This window comes from Anopheles maculipalpis, chromosome 3RL (genome assembly GCF_943734695.1).
Source record: "Anopheles maculipalpis chromosome 3RL, idAnoMacuDA_375_x, whole genome shotgun sequence".
In the NCBI taxonomy this organism is placed as follows: domain Eukaryota; kingdom Metazoa; phylum Arthropoda; class Insecta; order Diptera; family Culicidae; genus Anopheles; species Anopheles maculipalpis.
Window position 1 is genome coordinate 53,485,551 of NC_064872.1, and position 22,995 is coordinate 53,508,545.

The 22,995-nt window shown below is 42.9% G+C and overlaps 2 protein-coding genes across 2 annotated transcripts in view; one reads left to right on the plus strand and one right to left on the minus strand.

Moving 5' to 3' along the window:
* LOC126562092 (transmembrane protein 161B) overlaps positions 1-22,995 on the minus strand; it is a 496,042-nt gene that overhangs the window by 64,574 nt on the left and 408,473 nt on the right. The window lies entirely within an intron of this gene.
* On the plus strand, positions 6,207-7,036 carry LOC126560777 (uncharacterized). Its single transcript, XM_050216728.1, has 2 exons — positions 6,207-6,305; positions 6,380-7,036. The coding sequence occupies exons 1-2, from the start codon at positions 6,207-6,209 to the stop codon at positions 7,034-7,036; spliced, it is 756 nt and encodes a 251-aa protein (XP_050072685.1).

A 22,995-nucleotide genomic window follows, 5' to 3' on the forward strand; every position in this document is an offset into this window, starting at 1 on the left:
TGTCATATTACCGACCATGTCATAATGTTGCAAACAGTTCACCATTCACGTGTTGTAATTTTTAAACAGCCGGCAGCGACATTACACCGTTTTCGAAGCAGTTTCACGAAGTGTAATAATCCTAAACGCAAAATTCCACCCACTCTGTGGCTTGCAGCTCACCATTCCCATTCCTCGTAAAAAACAATGAATAAAATTGCTTTCAAGTCGGTAGAAAAGTTTTCGTAGTGCATTTTTCGTCAGGTTTGATGGGCATTAAAAGATGAAAAGTTTCCGTTTTATCGCACCATGATTGATAAGGTAATAATTACGTGTAGCAAAGTTACGGGTAAACATTAAAGCTGAGCTGCGTCGTGAGCAATCTTATCTGGTGGATGGCGTTTTCGGTGAGATTCGTCCGATGGATTTGGAAGTTCTCCGCTGGAACGTCCTTCAAGGATTTGGAAGAAGAAACCTTTGCAGCCGTGAGGTTAAGGTACGCGAGTGAAAGAACTCATGCATTGTGTGCACTCAATGATGGAACCCACAGGACGAACTTCCCCCAGCAAGAAGTGCTCAGTTCGATCGTATTCGGAGCTCATTGATGGTGGACACTCGTCACTCACAGCAGAAAGGGGAGGACTCTCACAAAAATGGAGTGCATTTTTAAAAAATCGGTTTACATACGCTCGCCTGTTGTAACAGCATAACCCCCTCCCACTTTTTGGCAAACCACTCACCACGCTGAGTGGTTCTACCAGTAGGCCTGCAGGGGAGAGTGCGCATGATCGACGTTCGGTATCGCGTAGAGCAGTGGAAAGTTTGCTCTGTTCGTTGGGACTTGCCTGTTAGTGGACTAGCAGTCTGATGGCAGAAAATAGCGAAAATGTGCGTGTTTTTCAAGTATCTAAAAAGTTAACAGTAAAGCAGTTTTTCATGGATCCAGTTCAACAGCACCGTCGTCCGGAAGCGTACTACATTTGATCGATTGCAAGGGAAAAGTTACACGTTTTGGTTCTGTTGATGAGTCGATATCGATTTGAAGGATAAGTCTCTATCGGTATATAATAAAGAAATTAAATTTTCATAATACCGAAGTACAGAATACTGTGTAACTGAAGAGTTAAATTATTTTGAGTCTGTGGTCTGAAACCTTGAGCCTGTGCTTGTTCTGCACTAGAACAAAAACAAAATCCAGCATTATCTGCTCCCCGTGTTGGTGTACGTTCCACTACATTGCTGTTCATTTTCCACCAGTGAGACAAACTCGTATGAATTGGTAACAATCTCAGACCGATTGCTCCGGATGGTAGTGGTTGTGTGCAAATGTTGATCGATTTACGAGTTACATTTCGAGCCTGCTGGTGCCTGTGTCTGCTTCGGTTGCTTCGGAGGTAGGGACGAATGTCTGCGTTACGAAGCTCCTAGACGCATGATGAAAAGTGTAACATTGTGTTTGCATTATTTAGGGAGCTTCGAGCTTAGTTTTGTACTTTTCGATATGATAAAATATTTAATTCATAGCGTGGTTTAAATTTTCCAATCGACTGAATAAATCATTCCATCATCAGTTTGGCACGCAGTGAACGCAACGATTCACCAATTAGTCACATTTCGAGGCCACTATATTTGCATTGGCCAGTGGCTTGGTACATCGCACAGCAAGGAACGCTCGATGGGATAAAAGTGCCAACAGGGGGAGGGTTCGCATGTGGTGGCCTGAAATATTCACAGTCTTAAAGTACGGGGCCGCCTTACTCGTGTGGCCGGAAATTGATGCCATGCCATGGCAAGTATCCGAGCTTCAATCGGATTTCTGTGAGGGTGTTACATAATTTATGTTTCTTAGCATTACTATAGTGTTACTATACCGACTGCCGGGGGGACAGCCAATGGGGAAGGATGACAATGCGTGTGTGTGTGTGCGGTATGTGTCGTTGGTGTGCGTTGGTTTGCTTGCACGTGTAAGCCTCTGTGTTTTCTGGGCAGTTTTATTTCACTGAGGATTGGCCACTGTGCAGAACCGACATCATCATGAGAACAGGTTTGGTTTTTGGTTGATCCTTCCTGGCAAAGCTGGAGCGAAATGGTGACAAACGTCCCAAAAGCCATTAGTAAAATCTCCTTCGATACACACCTTTTCCCTGTTGGGCAATGATTGGGATTAGGGGGCTTTGTTGCTGTTTGTTCGATCGTGTGGTATCGGTGAAATGATGTTTGTACTGATTTGTGATGTAAAAGTTTTTTACATGCTTTGTTTGTATGTACTTATCGTAAGAGTGTTTGTGCAAAAATGTTCTTAATTTTGGGCGTTTTTGAATGGTTCACAGTCACTCTGGCTTAAAACTATAACGACAGTCCTGTGGTCGAGTTGAACGGTCAAAATTTATATTTCTATGGTTTGCAGTTTCATGAGCTTGCTTTCGAATGTTTTGATTATTTTGCTGTAAACGTTATAAATCTAAGAGATCGTTAGAAAACACGATAGACTTAATTGTACTGTTCTGTTGTATGGTTTTATTTGTTATTACAGTAGGCAATAACCAAATCCTCAGTAATTACAATCTACAAACTCAAAACTTATTAAAAAAGATAAAAATAGATAGAAAAGATACAAAACTCATCACTAGTAATTACGACTGAAGGTGTTAGAGTTTTACGCGCTTACATCAAGATAGTTCTAGGGTTTACAACGAAAATAGAGTCCATTGTTGAAAAGCTATTTTAATAATAAAAATTCTTAAATTTATGTAATAATGTTCCATTGGACTTATGAACCTTAAAACTCATTTTTAAACAAAACCTCCCTTCAATTTCCTGCCTCACTGAATACGTATGCATATGGAGAGCGGAAAAGCGATGGAACCATTTGCCAGCGTATCCTTGTAATTTGTTCTATTCACTTTTATTTGGTTTAATTCCAAGTTTAAACTACACCTGAGCGGCTGCCACAGCAGTTCGGTACCGCTACCAACCGACCATTAGGAAGCAATACCTCCATAAGTTCTGGGCACCGCAAAATGTTTGTGACTTTGGCCAAGATTTTACCACATCCAGCCCGACCAACACATCCAGTGGGAACATCCGCCGACGTTAGTTTCGTGGCGGATAACGACGGCAATAACCGTTATCATTTATTCCATTATGGAAATATTTAAATAGGATTTTATCAAACCTCTTTGCCGGTCAACGGGAAATGAACCGACACTACATGGGAGACAACGAGGGAGTAGGTATTTTTGTGTACGTGTGCGGTTGTTGTGTGATTGTCGTCCTGAAGTCCTGAAACCCATTGGCATTACTAATGCTACAACGGTGTGGCTGCAGCACTGGCTAAAAGGCGGTAGAAAATAAGCATCCGTGTTTAACTGTACCGCACCGGTACATGGGGATAAGAAAAACCACATCCCCACAGTCACCAGTGCACTTAGCTGCATCCAGCCCGGACTGTGCAGTATGGCTGGGTACGCTTTCTTGCAGCACTAAAGACGTCGGTGCCTTTTATCGTTACTGGCGGTGGTGGGTTTTCGTGTAGTGGGGGAGGTGATTTCGCTTTTTTTCTTTTATTTTACAGACGAGTGGGTAAGTTCATATCTAATCCGGCCCCGGCAGCACCTTCCCTAGACGATTGTCAGGATTAGTAAATGGGCGACAATAGCGCAAGGTTGATAGTTTCGGGGAAATTGCAAAACACAACTAAACTGGACGTACTGTTGTTGCTTCAGTAGAGACAGAAATGGGATTTCAACCCATAAGCAATAAGTTAGAAGAAGCTTTTTGTTCTAAAAACTCTTTCTTTTGGTAAGGTTTACTTTACATCTCGGACTGTGTGCATGGATGAGAAACCTCCATTTGCATTCTAGCACGCCATATTAAACGTAGGCAGTATGATAAGAATCTTAAGTTACTTGCTAGGTTTAGGCAGGAGGGGGGCAGATAAGCATAATGGAAGATTTTCCATTCCAAATACATATCAAGAGATATTTGGCATGAAAATCTGTAAGGGTCTAACGGCGTAAGAAACTGCGGTAAGTAATGTTCCTCTAAATGCTTTAAATCTTGGCAATGCACTCCCCTGATTAGGTTATAAATACGTGATTTTCATAGCTCTTGTCGCTGATGGAAACCATAACCATTTATCCATAGGAGTCGCGATCCTAAGTTACGTTGGCCGAGAGAGAAAAAGTTAAGTAAGGATGCGCGCGCTTAGAATCTCACAGCGCTCTGACGAATAGTGATAAGCGACAAGTAATAAGAGTAATAGCAACGAAGATGCAAGTAATGTTTAAGCAAGGCTATAATTAGAACTGCTTCCAACTAAAAACCTTTGTTAAGAGAGAGTTGAAAATAAAAAGTTAGCTTTGTGAGTATAAAAGGAAGGAAACTTAAAGATCAGCAGCTAGGTTAGATATTAATTTTATTTAAGAATAAATATGGGGCGGCTCGGTGGAGCAGGCGACAGCGGCGTCGGTCTTCAAACGGCAGGACCGGGGTTCAAATCCCGAGGTATCAGCAGCATGTCTAGTAAGCCATTTTGATGGCCAGTGTGACCTTAGAAATTCGTTAAGTCAAGTAGAAGAACAAGAATAAGATAAGGGAAATTCGCTCTGAAAAGCGGGCCTATGTGTGGCCAAATAGAACAGTGTAAAATGGGGAAGGTGCCCCAAATAAATCAGCTTGTCTTAAACCCTTACAACCAGGAACATTCGCATTTTGTTATTGGTTGGAAGAAAAGCTCGTTGAGATAGTCCTCTACCTCCTTTGCCTTTGGTCATATTCCATTCCATGAATTCAACACGGCCCAATTGTCCAGCTGTGCCGCGAACATCTTCTCTCCACAGGATGTGTAGCTTTCGGGAAATTTTGTTCTAATTCTCCTATGAAACGTATAGTATACTATATCACAAATAAAATTCCAAATAAGATTTTTCAGTTATAAAAGTACTTTAAAAAACATCATTGCACAGTGTTGGGTACGCAAGCGTGAAATTCAATTTTTACAAATCGATCCGTTTCGTCCAAATTTAGCTTTAATAAAGTAATGGTGTACCGTAACCGGATTCCTTCATTTTCGCTTCCCATATCGCTTACAGGATGTCGAGCCTAATTGACTCTAAACTGGGGTGCACCCCCCCCCGGCAGTAAGACGGTTTACGAGGCTGACCGATCCATCGGGCTGGTCATCAATTGCTGGATGGGTCGGAAGATGGAGATGCTGGGTGCTTTATGTGGATCACTTTTGGTGCCGAACTAACGAACGGCATACATTTTTATTGTTCCTCGTAATGTCCATAAGGCATTGGCTAGAATGTTATGCTAGCAGCCCACGTGAACGCCCGGGAAGGTATCGTTTTACGGTGCACGCTATGGATTCCAGTCCATTAAAAACAAATTGCCTAAAGTAAACATTTGAATTACGAGCCTCACTGGAGATGGGTCTGATGTTCATCTCTTGAAGGTTCTAGCAATGACATGATGGGTTTTAGTGTTCTTTGCCTACATTGTGGATAATTTTTCCTCCTCGTTGCATGGTACGTATGTACACGGGACACGCTTGGCCATTGTGTCTAGCATGATAAGACATTTTTCCATCGTGCTGGCGCATTGTGCCGAAGTACTGAGGCGAAAAGTTGTAGATGATACGGTGGTGCGCCAGCATATTGGGTTATGCATGATGTAAACTGATGGATGATAACCTGCAGCTGTGTGTATTACGTTACGCGCACTGTTTGGCTGAGGCTTTTTTCTTGCAAATCATTGCAATCGAGCGATTTCATTACAAGATCCTGTACATCGCATGTGTCTGGATGTTGTCTAGTCTCAAATGCTTTTCCTTGCACGGTTTACTTCAAACGATGATGAGTCAGCGTCCTGCCAGGGCACTGGAAGGTATAATTACACAAAGATTCGAAGCCATCGAAGTAGGCGCGGTAAGGATTTCCAACGTCCAAGCCTTCTCTATTACATGGTGCTTTCCCAGCGTGCTAGCAGTGCCAACTGAGACCATAAATTACTCGCGGCTCGATACATTTGCAGAGGTGATTGGTAGAGGCTGTTAGTTAGTTGCATATTGAGTAATCGTTTTATCGGTTGTTTTACCCGTCGACTCGCTGTTGCCGGTGGAAAGGTGGTCGATTTGAAGTATTTTGTGTGAGTGAGTGAGGTTAGGTTGCGTGTAGAAAGCTGCGTAGCCGTGTGCTGCGTTCAGCGGACGGGCCTGCAAAGTCATGCCAGAAATTGCCGCGGGAAACAGTGGCCAAGCGGAGCGAGATCGCATACGGCGACAGGAAAAGCAGGCGTTTCTTGGAATGAAGCTGGTGGAAACCGTAAGCAAAAGGCTTCGTCGTCGTCGTTGTTGCCGCTACTGCCGTGTTTCATCAAATTGACTTGTCATGTTAAGACAATTTGTTCTTTTTCTCGGCTACGTGTGGTTCATTGCGCTGCTGGTGACGGTGTACGATGTGGTGCGGTTGCTGTTGGACGTCGTGGTGCGAAGATTTGCTGCCTGATTTGCGCCGGGCTACACATCCAGGGATTCCTGCACTATCCGGAACCGTTTCCCCACGAGATGTTGTTCTGCGGTCTGTACGCGAGCTACTTTCTGATCTCGTTCTACTCGTTTGTGTTTCTGTACATGGGCTGCTGTGCGTTGAACTACACGGTCGAGGCAATAGTTGCGGGTGGTGCTTTCCTGCTGTTCGTGGTGTCGGCGTTCGTTTCGATGTACCACGCGGAAAACGACATCCATCTTCAGTACCTGACGGACAAGGAGGAATGGTACCATCGGTTTTTTGTGTACTGCCGCTTACAAAGCTTGGGTGCAACAATTACGGCGCAAATGTTTCTGGTCCACTGTTCACTGGCGCTGGATTTGGACGGGCTGCTTGACCGATGGTTTGGAGGGCTTGGTGGTCGTCGGTCAATTGCCGAAGAAGGTTCGGCGGATGATGTGAAGGCTACTGGACGTTTGCAAATCAACCCATTTTGGATGCCTGCGTACGAAGCCCTTCTCAAGCGTCTGCCATGTGAGTGTTGCAAAGGCGAATCGGTTAGGTAAAATGATAGATGCGCTAATTTATACATACGGATGAATTGTTGTAATAAATTGGGATAATCACACTGGCCCTGTTGCTGGAGTAGTAATATTAATTGTTACACATTTTATTACACCATGAATTAATGTGAAAGACGAGAGTTGAGTGTAGCCTCAGAAACGATTCCGTAAATTCATCAAACGTCTAACAAAAACATGTTATTTTTTTCAAATGCTTTATAAAGCAGTTTTATTACTTTGGAAGCGGTCGTAGTGAAAATAGTTGAGGAAAAAATGTACAAATTTTGTAGTGATAAGTCATACTGGGATACAGACGAATGAATTTTAACGAACTGAAGCTAATTAACATAGAATTTACCCAACCAACGAATCCTCTACTCCAAAGGCGATTTTTTTTGACACTGACTTAATTCATTTATTTATTTATCAATTAATTAAACAATTTATTTAAAATTAATTGACGGAATTATTTATTTATTTATTTGTTTATTTGTTAATTACTTCATATATTTATTTATTTATTTATAATTATGACAAATCGTCGCCTTACTAATGCACTTGCTTAATTTTTTAAAATAATTATTTTTCGATTGATTTTTTTGGTTTTCATTTAAGTAAGTTTTTTTTCAATATATTTTTTTTATAGTTTTTTACCATTCATATTTTTTTAAGTCTCTTCGACAACCTTCAGAGCTTTTTTTATTGACAAAGGACGGCCAGGCCGTATTGCTTACAATAAACTTAAAAGTAAAATACTCTTTTCATCTTTGTTGGGAGACATTTTCTTGTCCGAGCCGTGAAAGGGCCCCATATACCAGGTGTGCTCGGTTGTTCCGTTGCGTATGTTCCGTCATCCAAAGCCAAAGTCGTGTTCATAGCGAGGGTCACGCCAGTAGGTCCCGAATCGGAATGTTTGGCAACTTTCCAATGCCCCGAACTGCGTCTAACAAGGCGGGTAGAGTAGCCTCGTACTCCACACAACACCATAGTAGATGATCCATGTCGTGGTACCGAGGCTGCAGCCACATCTTTGGAGTCGACCTGTCCTATACGCTGAAGATGCGCGCCCAAAGCGAAATGATTAGACCTAAGCCTAGACATCATTCGAATGAACGCACGATCACCTGAGATGCCGTGGAAGCAAGGCTTCAAGGACACTTGGGGAGTGATCAAATGTAGAAACCTCCCGAGCTCATCGGTGTCCCACAAACTCTGCCACCGAGCCATTCAGAGAGACTGTGGGGCACGCATGTACTCGTGAGGTAAGATAAGCCTGTCGAAAAAGGAACCCTTGCGAAGCACCCTTTTTGGCCAATTGATCTGCCTTTTGATTGCCGAAGATTCCGCAATGTGTAGGCAGCCAAACAAGAGATATCCGGAATGACTTCTCAAACAATGAGCTTAAGACCTTTAATATTTCTTTTCTGCAGTAGTCCGGGTTCTTAATAGCCTGCACAGATTTTAATGCTTTGACAGCGGTTAAACTGTCGGAGAATATAAAATATTCGTCTGGAGGACAAGCACTTATTATCAACAAGGCTTAAAAATAAGGCGAGCCCCGCTACATATATCGAGCATGGCTGGCGTAGTTGAAAATATGCTTCGAATACAATGTTATATACGCCAAAACCGAGAACTTAAGAGTTGAAGCACACAAAAATTTGAAATTAAAAATAATAAAATGAGCCTTTTCTGACCTCCTTCACTAGATTTAGTCATAATTGGAAGGTTCCACGAAAAGAAGGCGTGGCAGGGGTTTGTAATATGTTTCCTTTTCTACAAATGCATTTCTTTTGATTTTATGATAGACGCGAATCATGAATAAACTATAATTTAAAAAGTGTTTCTAGAGACGTGAAAGAATACCGAAAGGTCATACGAAAAATGAAACTTAAGTATAACAGAAAGAAAAGGATGGAGCAAAAAATATACTTGAGTCCGTATGTCAATATACACATTTTTTGCATTCATTAAATTAGTGGTAAGTGTAACTGTGTCTCATAACACACATAGGCTAGTGTAATCCACAAAACCAAAAAGATTCCCGCTGTCTAACTCATAAAAGCTCATGTAATGTGTAAAGTTTCACAGCACACCTCCAACAGGTACTGCTCGTTTGCAGGAGTTTCGTGTCGTGGCTAAGCAGTGCACTGCTAATCTGTCTGCACTCTTCCTGGCAGAGCTCAACGCACCCCCAAAACGGTCTGATAACGCTAGACGCTAATTGGGAAAGATTATTAACAGGTAGTTTTTGCACACTTCCGTCGCCGCACGTTGTGTAGGCCAAAACGATGTGCTAAATATGGTTCTGAGATGGAAACGGCCTGTGCATGGAACCGCTAGCAACGTTTTAATTTTATCTCGTCAACAGCAATCTTCTTCATTGCCAGTTTTGATGAAGAGATTAGGGACAAACTTTTTCGCTTTGCATGATAATGGGTGCATGGATTTGTTGCTCCAGAGCGCTTACATTCAGTGTGGCCGGATCGGTGCGAAGAAACATTTTGGGTGGATACATTTTTATGAAACCGACAAGCATATTACGTCACGTTAAAAGCAATGAGAAAAGTTTCCAAAATGGTCGTGGGTACAACGCAGCCATTTGGTAATGAAGTGCGCTGAAAGAATGTTTTCTTTTCATCTATAGACAACGTTGCAGTAAGGCCGTGAATAATATGTGTTGCAGAATAAGTGGCACGTCGTTTTAAACTGTGAGATAATCTTCAGGAACTGCTTGACTAACTGCATGTATTTTGTGGGATTAATTTAAGCAAGTTTTGTTTTAATATAGCAGGAAGTTGTAGAGAGTCTACGGCACCTTATAGCTTAAGCATGAACACAAATACGAATTTATCTAATCAAAATTGTCGGTCGTTTGCTTCTCTTGCAAATAGGGTACAATCCGAGCGATTCAAGATGTTACTGGATCAGCAACAATTGTCCAATAGCGGCAACGCTTCATGGAAGAAATAATTTAATCGACACGCATAGTTGAACATTTTGTTTCCATCTCACTGAAACGTGCGAACATTATTTGCTTAGCTTTCGGGGCACGTTAGCTTCACAGAGCTAGCTGCTCGTGTTGGGTACAAACGATTCATGGACGATCGAAGCGCTCAATGGTCCACCCGTAAGAACGAAATTTTCACCCGCTTTTTCGAGGATTTGTACTTCTTAGAATGTTTTAATTAGAATCCTTTTCGTAGCTCTCTCTCTCTCTCTCTCGCCAGCCCCAACCAGCTACGTTTCGCACAAGAACGATGTGAGAGATTTGGCATGGGGTGGTGGTAAGCACAAACGGTGAGTAAAACACTTATGAGGATAGTAATGAGACAAGTAGTGTATCGTGGTGGAAAAAGGTCTCCGTTCCTTTTATCGGGCTGTTTAAGAGATTCAGGCTTGCCGTGTCCGTGGGAAAGAATTTATCCACCGTCTTTATCCCCCGTGTTGTGAGCTTTGCGGTCTTTTCTTATTCCGGTGGACCGATACCACGACCCGACTATCCAGAAGCGACTGGCAAACCCTCCATTGTGTGGCTTGTAGCACTGGAACCATCCACAGTTGCCACGGTGTGACTTTATTTTACTTTCAATTATTCTCACGATAAAGTTTCTTTGTATGACTTTGGTGACGCAGCGCAACGAAAGGGATGTCGCAAGTGAGGGTGGAAATTGAGGAGACAAAAAAAAAACCCAATGCAAGGTGCCCTCTAGTTAGGGAAAAGTGTGAGCAAGTAATCTTAGCGAATCTTGGTAGCGTATTGGACGCAACTCGGACGAATCGCGTGAGGACGCGTGAGCGTAGACCAGGAGAAAATGGCTAGGAACGGAAAGCATCAAAGAACTATCTTCACTGCTGGAAAGATAAAACTGTAAGCCCCTTGCTCAGCCGTGCGCTGGAGTGGCACAGTAGCAAAGCGGCAAAGCGGCAAAGCGGATTATCTGAACAAGCGCACCTAAAACCCATGCCAAAAGGGATAATGTTACGAGGTGAAGCTACATGAAATAATTAAGAATGTTCGCCTTTTTTGGACATCTTCGGTGGAGAAGTGTGTAGAGCCATGAGGCCTCTGGGTTGAGTTGCTTGATCAAAACGGTAAGCACACTTTTTGTCATCCGGTTGCGAAATGGGACGAATGCTCCTAATGGGAATGGTATAGATTGTGAGATGTTAATGAATTTCATCCTCCAAGTCTTAAGATTTAGTTTTATGAGACAACTCTGCAGAGGCTAGTTTCGATGGCGCAAACTGAGTCGTTTGATAAATTGGGTTGTGTTAGGGTACAGTACAGAGGCTAATTTGTAATATCTGGATGATTCGCCAATTGAATTCCTTAACATGGTACCAACGCCCCAAAACATAGTTTGTGGCAAGCGTTTTGTCTCGTTAGCGTCCTAACTCGGAGCAGGAGTATGTTTTTATTAACTATATTAACAATATTGTGTTTGGAGCAGAACATCGGTCACATAATTGTTTCATTGTTTTCCCAAGAAATTGTTATTAACCAAACAAGTTTAGCCTCCATCTTTCCTATAAAGTTATGAACAAGTTGCTTTTCTTTGAACCGTAATCCGGAGCTTGTACGCTGTCCGATTTGGGATGTTCTCTTCGGTACGATCGTTGTTTGGTGTTTTTATTTTTAATTTCATACGACATGATTTACACTTTCCCCACCGGGATCGGGAATCGTCTTGGGAGAAATGGTGTTTTTGCGGATGAGCAGTTTCAACGCTCGAGACGCTTGGCCGGTTACATCGTAACGAGCACTGGTCGATGGTGTAAATTTGTGCCAGCAAGTTTCCGGCCAAGGAGCTATAGAACGTTCTTTCCAGTGTAAGGTTTTCCTCAAAACACAACCGAACGCTAGGTAGTAGAACGGGGAAAGGGTGGAAAAAGTTGTGGGCTAGAAAAATATTCCTGAGCTTATGCAGTTGAGTGAAATTGCAAGTGCATTCCCATGCTGGGCAAGGCGCGATTTGGTTTCCTAGGTAGTAACTTTCGATAGATCCGTTCGCTCGTACATTGCGTCCCAACAGCGCACCCACTACACACTCCCGGTTTGGTCGACGCTCTTTGTGTGTGTGTTGTGCTTCCGACAAGGCACTCGGTTGGTCCTACCGCAAACCGGAAGTGAATTGAATTTCTCCAGCTGCTCTGGATCGGCCAAGCGGGACCGTTCGGTACGAATGAGCGTAAGCGCAGCATTACATTTACGGGGCACTTTTATCGGTAGTTTATGATGCTACATATTTTAAGCGAAAGCGAAAATAATACCGAACAGGATTACGGCGGTTGAGCGCTTAGCGCACAAACTTTCCGCCCCAAAAAAAAAAAAAAAAAAAACAGGCGGGAATGTGCTTTTCTTTTTTCGCACCACGCTCAAAGCCCTGGTTCTCGTTCGTTCCGGAATGCATGCTGCTGGTTACTGGCCAGCTCCAAGCACGTGGTCGTTATTGAGTATGTTCACCGGGGGTTTTGTTTTTTATTTGTATAATCTAAGGTTTTTTATTCGTTTTTCGCAAATTAAGGCTAAGATCGGGATGTTGCTTTAAATAAATTGCATCCACAGTACATTGTTCCATTTCCGACTGATTACACATTTTCGATACGGTTATAGACGGTTGGTTGGTGGAGTTTATGGTGCAATTTCTTTACAAAGACAGGAAAACAAAGAAAATCTTTCGATAATGAGCCATTTTTAAGCTAGGATTCTTATGAGTGCATTGAGACTGGACATTAATTAGATTTGAGTGTAGTTTTTTACATTATTTTAGAACGGAAATTCAAATTATACCCCACCGACACTTGTCCAAACACCAAATGTCCAAATCCGAACTAAATGACCGAAGACTGACGGACGGACAAACCAGCGCAAGGGAGAAGGATGACACAAACGAGAGGATCAAGACCCCCGCTACCAACCGAACAGAAAACGATCAAGACCCTCGCTAATATCAGGACTACACGCATGAAAACGTCCGCACACACCAGGGATAAGGTACTCTCACACGATAAGACCCTCGATATGAATACGACTTTGGCTTTGGATGACGGAATTCACGCGGCGGAGCAACCGAGCACACCCGGGACATGAAGCCTTTCCATGGCTCGGACAAGAAAATGTCTCCCAGCAAAGATGTAAGGAGTATCGTACTTTTAATTAAATTGTAAGCAATGGGTCATTGCCGTTCTTTATGAATAAAAAATATGAATGAGGTTCTTAAACCTTACGCTTTGAGCCAGGACTTTCCAAATATTCTATCAATCAAACACGGAATTCATCTAACAGGAAATTCCAAACATGTTCATAGACGCACCCGCACACGGGTCCTGTAATTTTTTGAGCCAGGGTTTAGTTGTGCTTTTGGCTCACCACAGCTAGCTGGTGCTCTTGGAACGAGCACCGTCGGGAGAGTACGGACAACAATCCGCTAAAAAACGAGTGGCTGTCCCGGATTATGCAGCCATTGATTGATACCTAAGTGAGTAAAAGGAGTAGGTGGGCTCGTCCTGAACGGTTTGACAACTACGCTGTAGAAAAATGAAACGCAATTTGACAGGAGTGGGTCCGATCGTTTGTCAGTTTATGCGTGTGCAATCGTATGGGGTGTGCGGTTGTGTTGTGCAAAACTGTGCATAGCACTATCGAACCCACCCCTGTCAAACTCGCATTCACTAGTCACTAGTCTCTTTACCCCCTTTGGATTGGTACTACACGAACGCGTCGCTTTCTCTTAGGCTGGTGTCATTACTCGGTGGCATACGACTAGTTGCAAGTATGGGATTTGACAGATAAGGTTTGATAATTTTCGGTTTGACATTTGAATTTAAACAAAGGCTTTCTTTATTTAAAGTGTTTGGTTGCAGCACTGTTAATTTACTTAGTAACCTTGCTTGCCATTACAGTTGTACCGTTTTACCGTTTGTTGTTGCTGATTTTGAAAAAATATCCTTGTTTACAAACAATCTGGCTACATTTTAATTTGTCGCTTCCAACCCAACAATCTATGTTTTTACAATCGAGTTTAATTTGACAGATATAGTTGCATACGACCGTGTAATCAAATCATTTTTTTAACGTTTGGTGGTACAAACAAAACTGGCGTGCAAGCTTAACTGTCAAATCGCATACATTTCCCTTGCTATTAGTCGAATGTCATCGAGCAATGACACCAGCCTTAGAACAAGTTTTGAAGAGCTTTGATCGCTCGATCAGTTTGAGTGCAAGCAAAGACAAGAGGTTCATCAATGAAGAGAATTCTTGCTGGTCGAAGATCTTGCGTGCGAGGAGATTGCTCGTCTGGCTGTATGAATAGTATTGTGGCAATATGGCGGCGGTATTCCGGTATTTGCACTGTTTCTACATAGGAAGAACACTAAAAAAGGTAAACAAACATCGTCGTTTTTTATGCCTAATGTCCAATGATAACTCTTTATCGTGAAGTAATTACCTATCCTTATCTAACCTTTACTGTTACGTCATGCAGCTTACTCCGTTTTTAGTAGCGAACACAAAATAGGTCGTTTAACAGAAATTTACATTCATTTATAATCACATAGATCCAGGCACATGAATATGGTTCCTAGTGGAATCGTTTTCGTTGAGTAGTTTAGTTAAGTAGTTTATGTTTTAATTTAAAAAGTTTTATTAAATTACAATATCACATGGTGCGGAACACAAAATATGGAACTAGGCTTTAATTTTCGGATTTAAGGTTAACAACAAAAGTAAGGTAACATACCGAATCACGGATACTTGCTTACTCACGTTCTCCGATTGTTAAATTTCATAGCAATAGGCTAGTTTAAGTCATCATAAAACTCATGTTTAGACAATAAGTCAGATTCAAAGTTACTTCTTGTCTTAGTACAATAAATTTAGTTTTACGTTATTACATTCTTGTGTAAGGATTTAATACGCCAAATGAAATGAGTGAATTTATGATGCACGGTCACACAAAAACATGATAACACTTAAGGTTGTGATGCAAATATCGCATTGTTGTAAGACATGATATCGCATCTATCAAACAATGCGTTAAATTCTCAAATGTTTTGAATTTATTCAAAACCTTCTACCAACACTTCTTAACTAGTTAAGTCATTTCTATAGGACAAAATTATGTATAACATACACCTTCGACGGACAAAATATCCTTGCAAAGGAGAATATCCTCTGGTACATTGTCAACAGTTACAGGAATTCCACCACACTGGATCACCTCCCAGAAGAACCATTTATAGTCACAAGACTGTATGAAGCAGGCGATCTCTTCTGGCCGGAAACTGCCAACCGCTGGGAAAGTGGGCTGATGAATGCTTCGGTTGCAAATGAATATAAATAAACATGAAACATTTCTTCAAGCTAGTTCGGTCCGGTCGCCTACAGCTAGCTGCCTACCGTGTTGACACTGCCACTGGATATGTACAAGGCAGGAACGTTCGGCAAGTGTCCAAACGTTTTGTCCTGCCGCTCTGGGCTTACCAAATATGTATGTGGAAATTTGATAATTTATGATCATTTAGTTTTCTTTTGTTCCTCCCCGGGCCGGAACTTCTTGAACATCTCGAAGCGCTGTGCTGAAGGGCAATTCGTTCTTGTTGAGTTCGTTTTTCGTTTGTCGAGATGGAGCACAAGTCAAGCCAACAGATACCGTACCGAGCGTCGCATGACGCTCTACAGATTTGGCCCGCAAAAACCGACCGAATGTTTCAACTGGTGCTGTTTTTCAGAGACGATTCGTAGTTTGAGACAGCAACGTGTGTGCATAGGGGTGACTTTAATAAGCAAATGAGAAAAGTTTGGAATGTGACAATAAAACAACAAAATACCCACCCCTATTTGACTGGCACATGGAACGCCTTGTTACGTTTGCTGTGAGATGGTATACGACGCACGATAGGCACCTGTTGTAGCTAATGCAAGGGAATAAAATGTGGCCTAGAACCATGGAGCGAATGGTTTCTTCCTTAGTAAGCAAAGCATTTGAAGAATGTGAAAATTGATGCTGATAAACAATTGTACAGAGCAATGATCATCATTCATCGTCTAAACGATAAAAAATATATACATAATTGTTTTGATTTTTCTACGTTCCTTCGGTTAATATAAAAAGCTGCTGCAAAAATGTTATTAAAGATCTTTTTTCATGTGGTAAATGTGACCTAATAATTCACTTACGAACATTGTGATACAAACCAGAAACAGTGCATTTGCGATACACTAGATGACAGCTGAGAAGGATAAAATATTTCAACAAAATCTTCCCCCAGATGTTCTAATGGACGTTACATCCAGTCCCTCGAAACCCCGAATCGGTGTATAAAAAAATTAATTATCCTTTCTACGACGGCCCATCTGAGAATCCGTTCACATCTTCCAACCATCTCCGTGCCTTTTGTAGACCGCTCGGCTGATAATATGAAACAGTTTTCTTTCCCCCTTTTTTTTTCCTTTGCTCATCCAGCAAAAAGCCAACGAAACAAATTCCTGTGAATTTTACGCTCAACTTCCAGACCCCGTGACGACCGTAATGGAGAATACCTTTACATTTGCGCTGCGCTGAAAGCATAGCGCAAGGCAACGGTAAGTTTAAAGTTTTATTAAAACGATACCTCTTTAATGAAGATGTTCGCCCATGTGGTGTGGAAAGGTTCCGGTCAGAAAGTAACGAAAAAGAACGGTCCCGAATCTTAATGGGCAAGCATGACGCTTCGCTTGAAAGCGTCGCTGACGGGAAAACGGGAGGACAAAGCAAAAAAAAAAAACAAGAATCAGAACCTTTGAGGTCCGAACGTTGAAGAGACGAAAGGATCTGAATGAATTTCAAAAAGCTAAAGAAGAAAAAAGCGTAACACACACACACATACCAAAATGTAATGACTGGATAGAAATTCTAGCGCACCGAATGGAATTTGGCACGCCACGCGACGAGGGGCCAAAAAGGGGGACGAAAGAAAAAAATCGCCAAAGTTTGGCTAATGTAATATGGAAGATCTTAATGGACTTAATTTGCGTAGGGTGACGCCTGTTCGGTGTAAAATCCCATGCAATGGCGGGCTGTATGGCAAGGCAAGGCGCAAGTAGTGACTTTACTTTCGCAAAACGCAAACAGACTTCGATGGCAAAGAAGACACCGCAATAGCAGCGACCGATCGACCGACCGACGCCTGACGACAACCGGGCTAACCGTTACAATCGTTGCCACCGTGCCAGGCTGAATCGCTGACGATCCTGTCGAGGAAGTTCCTTTTCACCTTGACTGCTTTTAATAACGGTTTTAATGAAAGTTTAGATGTTTTGCAATAAACATTTATTTTAATGGCTTCTTGACGGCGTGCAGGTGTGACCGGTTCCCCTAGCAGGAAGGGACGGTGGCGGCATTTCGATCGAGGCAGACGTCGAATCGGTCGTCCGAGACTTCGAGTGGCCAGTGGCTTAGCAATACCTAATCAAAATGACCTCGGAAACGGGTCGCTTAATGTCTTTCTGTCGATTGCTTGAGCTACGGCACGAAGTAAGTTTTGTGCAGGAATTTGAGACGATCCGGGCTTGTGTGCTGCGTTGATAATGCTGATGATGAAAGTTATGCTTGAAGTTATAAAATCACTTAGCTTCATAACAATTTAAGGACAAATTGAACTTAATGGATACGTGCAGACATTGTAATGTGTGCAAATGCAGAGTTATGGTGAATTCGATTATCTATTCGATGTGTTTAATGATATTTAATCAATGTCTGGAGTTTAGTGAACTGTATGAAAATTAAAAAAAGTGGCAATAATTGGACCCTTCCCCTGTCATGAGGTTGAGCCGCAGCAGACTCACAAGAAAAAAAAAAAGAATAATAATTGTCACTTGAAACAATAATTAAACATTCGATATTCTCATTGATCGTTCGGGTAAACATTAAGAGGATACAATTTGTTCATTAGCAGAAGCCTACAAAATCCTGATAAAGCGCAATCGGCCCTCCTTGCCGGGTGAGGGTGTGTGCACCATAAATGGCCCCCGGGGCACCACTAGGTGGTGTTGCCGGGCTGCAATACAATGTTGTAATCCACTCACCAGCACACCCGAACGCCCATTAGCAGATCGAAAAAAAGTCGAACAAATTAAATTAATTGCGAGATTAAATGCAATCCAACGGCGAGTGAGAAAGCAAAACAACAAGAAAAAAAAAAAAACGCACGCGCGGGAAAAACGATTTCCGAACGACAAACGGGTGCAAACAAATCCGTGCAGAATTTTGATTGGCTTCATAAATACTGAAATAATGTGCTGGGTGTATGCATGGTGCTGAAGGCACATTATACACGCGTTTGATGATGACTGTGATGTATGCAAAGCGGTTCGTAAAAAAAAATGTGGAGCAAAAATTCATAACAATAAAATAAAAAGGGCATGCTTAATTTAGTTACATCTAGCCCGCGCTCCATGCGCCTCAGCGATTGATCCTCGTGCCGTGGAACGATTGTATTGGTTTAATACTCTTTTTTTTGTGTTGTTACAGCTCTTTACTAGGCTTGTGTAATGTTAGGAAGCTACCGGTGCATTGTGACGGCGCACATTGGCGGGCAAATTGAATTTATGCCAAGCGGTACGTGTGCTTGTGCGTGCACGCCTTTTTTTTTCTCCCTACATTAATCATTGGGTAAAAATCAATTCTGAACACAACAATGATCCCCCGACGTGAACAACTAAACTGGTATTGCATTACGGAAGTATGGAATGCAATTGGCAAAACTGCACCGGATAGGTTGTCAAAGCGATGAAGTTTCATTTGTTTGGCGTACACCGGTACGCTCTCCCGTGCCGGTGACATACGCAGCTGGCGAGCTTTTCAGCTGTCACCGGAATGTGTCCAATTCATCAGTGGCATTTACTTTTCGAGTTAACGCACACTCCAACCATCGAAGCCTGGCCATCAATGGACGTGGCCATCGGCGGTGGTGAGTGGTTTAGAGTGCTTAAGTGTGTGCTGATGATGGCGCTAAAAGCTTCACTGCAACGTCGATTGCACCGTGGGTACCGGGTACTTGTACTCTCCGCGTGTGTGTGTGTGTGTGTCTCGAATGGAAGTCCTTAAACAGGGAGGGGGGGCTGATGTTGAACTAACGGTTCCACCAGACGGACGATTACCGGTGATGGCGCTGATGGAGATGATGGTTCTTCAAACTGGCGCACTGACAACGCGCTATATGAGTAGAAAATGCATATCTATCATAGACATCCGGGACGGCCGGAAACACTACCCTGCACTGATTTTACGTCGACTCATTCAATGCTACGGAGCGTTTAAATGGAAGAAAAGTTAACATCGCTTCTGCTGCACGGTTGGCACCAAGTAAAGAGGCGAAGAAATTATTTCGTGATTACAACATTTTCCGCTACCATTCGTATACCCTTATGTGTGAGTGTGTGTGTGTGTTGGAATGTTGGATGGGTCGAGAGTTGGGCGAAGCTGTCATTAGCTTATGGGAGTAATTAAATTTAAAAGTACGTACACGTTCCTACATGTGAAGGCCGGTTGCTGGAACTGAAGAGGTTGCCCATCGTGACAGGAAACTCATTGCACAGTGAAATCGATTAATGATTAAAGGGGAAAACTTCTCATCTTCTAAGCGAAGCGTCTGATGAGAATAATGTTGACTTATCAATTGACATTAAGGTGCAAAATTATGTGTAACTTTTCTATAAAATCTGTAGTATTCTGTAGTTTCCTTGTACGTATTATGAAGTAGACTGGAATTAAGGAACCACTCTCAGATCTCAGACATTGACTGCAATTCCTCTTAGCCACATTCGTGAGGAAGATACTCAATGAGGCAAGGAGACGGACTCTCCTCTAGATGACATCGACATCATCGGACGGTCATCTAGATGGAACCCCGACTGAAACGCGAGGCCAATAGAATTTCATTGAGGATCAATGCGACGAAAACGAAATACCTGCTTGCCGGAGGCTTTGACCGTGATAGAGTCCGACTCGGAAGCAGAGTATCAGTTGACGGCGACGATCTCGAGGTGGTAGAGAAGTTCTGCTACCTTGGTACAATCGTAAGTTCGGACAACAACGTAAGCAGCGAAATCCGAAGGCGCATTGTTCAGGGGAATCGTGGCTACTACAAACTCCACAGATCCAGAAGACTTCGAGACCGCATTAAATGTGAGATATATCGCACCTTGATACGTCCGGTAGTCCTCTACGGGTACGAGTCTTGGACTATGCTGACGGAGGACGCCAATGCTCTCGCCATTTTCAAACAGCGGGTGCTAAGGACTATCTTTGGCGGTCTGTGCGAGCAGGGCGTGTGGTGAAGAAGAATGAACCACGAGCTAGCTGAGCTGTTTGGCGGTGCTGATATCCTGACGGTAGTCAAAGCCGAAAGGATACGTTGGCTGGGACACGTGATGAGGATGCCGGACTCATGCCCCACCAAGAAGGTGCTCGTCAACGACCCGTTCGGCACGAGGCGTAGAGGAGCACAGTGAGCTCGTTGACTGGATCAAGTGGAGTCTAACCTGTCGGAGATCGGATGCAGCTGTGGATGGAGAACTGCAGCCCTAGACCAAGTTTGCTGGAAACTGATTGGAGACCTGGCCATGTCGACACGACGTGCTCAATCCTGAGCAGGCCAAGAAGAAGAAGAAGATGCTCAGAGAGATTTAGGGAAACATGTTTTGAGAAGAACAATGTAGGAGACGCTACATTAACGAGACTTCGGTCACGTCATGAGATTGATACTCGACGACCAAGACTTCAAAGTCATATGAGGAGAGGCAGGCCCAAGTTAAGATGGAATGATAGCGTTGATGTGCCTGCAAGAAAGGCCGGCGGAACGATTTCGATCATTCCAACCATGGGTCGTTTTTGAGAGCACTGAGTTTGAAACTTAATGTGGGCATAATCATTCATCTTTTGATTGTTTCACGAGCTTTGATTATGTATGCATCAAACTGGCTAAACGAAATTAAGAATCGTGTTGAAAACGCTCTTGTGTTGTTTTAGAATAATTTTTTATCAGAAATTCAAAAGAATTAGTTTTTGTGTCCGGTTTTCGTCTTCGACTTCTGATTTTTGACACTGTTCGTTGACCGAGCCTAGGAAAGGCGCTGCGCTTTTTCGCCCCTGCTTTTTTTACTGCTGTTTGCCTTTCAACTGATAGGAAGATTGGAACCCTGTTAAAGTTGCTGATTGTCGCATTTTTGCAACCAGATTTGGTTCCTACGAATTTAAATCTTAAAAGAAAAAAGTCAGTGTGTTTTCAATATTTGTACCATTTACTATTAAATAATAAAGAGTTATTCGGTTTGTCCGTCAAAATTTGTGTCCCAATAGATTGTCCTTATGCCTCTGTTTGTTGAGTTCGTAACCTTGTTATTTGAATCATCCAAAATTGAGGCAGTTTTATTAGTTTTTAGATTGTGAATTAGTTTTCATGAAAAGGCATTACTAAGTCTTTTAATTAAATCAAATTTTCCACAAAATAACCTTCCAGATAACGGACGCCCAATGCAAGCAAATGTCTTGGGATTAGTTAGGAAAGTTCTGGACAGAGCCATTCGATAACCAATTTGCAACAGTAATTTTATTTCCCATAGCATAATGAAAACCTACGTTGACGTTTCATTAAAAGTCAATGCATTGGCATGGAACTTCGGGGCTCTAAGCGCTCGTACCGAAAAAAGTGACACCCAAACCACCCCCTCCGAACATTCATAATTCAGTGCAGCTGTTGCAGGGCATTTATTTATCATCAAATCATGCTTTCGTTTGTTCTCCGATGCTTCGAACACCGGATGCAACTATGTGTGTGTGTGTGTGGGCCTGGGAAAACTTGTATGCTCCACCTGCTTGCGGAGCGTTCGAGCGCATCCTTCTTGATTGAATTTGGGCTGTAGCGCCCAGAACTTGGCTCGGGCGTGTTTAGAGTGGGATCTTGAGTAAGTTAAATGCAGTAATGCGTTCAAGCGAGAGAGTACTTTTATTGAAGTGCTCAATACTTCTGCCTCCGGGATGGGATGCGCACCGAGGGATGCTGGGTACGGGACGGGTCCGGAACATACACTTCACAGGATCGGAGCAGTGCATGGCCGTCGTACGTTCGACCACAGTTTGTGGCACCGTTGTCAGACGGCGTTTCCGATTAAAAGTTTCATTTTGGACACAAGTGGCTGTAGACCGGAAATGGTGAGCACGTTTTGCCGCTACGTGGCAGCCGATGTTCGATGGTGCGATGCAAAGCAAAGCGAGCGAAGTTGTGCGGGTGTACGAATCGTACCGGTCGGATACATACTTACATGCATGGTGATACAAATTCGAGATACTTTCCTGGAGATGTTGTTCCAGCGACTAACGAACACCCCTCGGTCCTGTTTAGGTTCAGCACACACACACACTCACATACACAGACGAGCGGTTTCGGACGGTGCTGGAAGTAGAAGCCTGTAAGGTTCTGCCGGTCGCCATTCACGGAGTGCAACGCCATGTATATGCAAATTGGAAGCTATATTCGTGTGGCGCAGTGCAGGCAGCATTCGTGGGCCTGGTCGCCGCTGCGCTGCGGCGCAGATACTTTCTTCGACTGGCTGCTAACGAACTCGCGTGTTTTCGGGAGTGAAAACGAAATTAGTATTCATCGCCCGGAACGCATCATCGTGCGGGAACATGTTTCTGAATAAATAAACTTCTTAATAGTATATTTATAGGACAAACACTATTATCCGTTCGGTTCGCGATGCGCCATCAGGTTTCAAGGGCTACTTATGGAATGGGGTGCTTCTTAGGGAGAGTCGGTGAAGGAGAAGCCTTGTACAACGCCTGGACAACGCCATCATCATCACTATCAAAAAACTATTTCGAAAGTCAACCCACTTTGACATTTGCAGCGTGTAATGTATTCACCGTATCGGAAACGTATAGGAGTCCACCCCTTGTTGAGTTGATCACCGGAACCCT

Bases quoted from the DNA above. Each gene is read 5' to 3' on its own strand.
- LOC126560777 (XM_050216728.1), top strand. From the start codon at position 6,207: ATGCCAGAAATTGCCGCGGGAAACAGTGGCCAAGCGGAGCGAGATCGC. The intron at 6,306-6,379 runs GTAAGCAAAAGG...TGTCATGTTAAG, and splicing joins GAATGAAGCTGGTGGAAACC to ACAATTTGTTCTTTTTCTCG.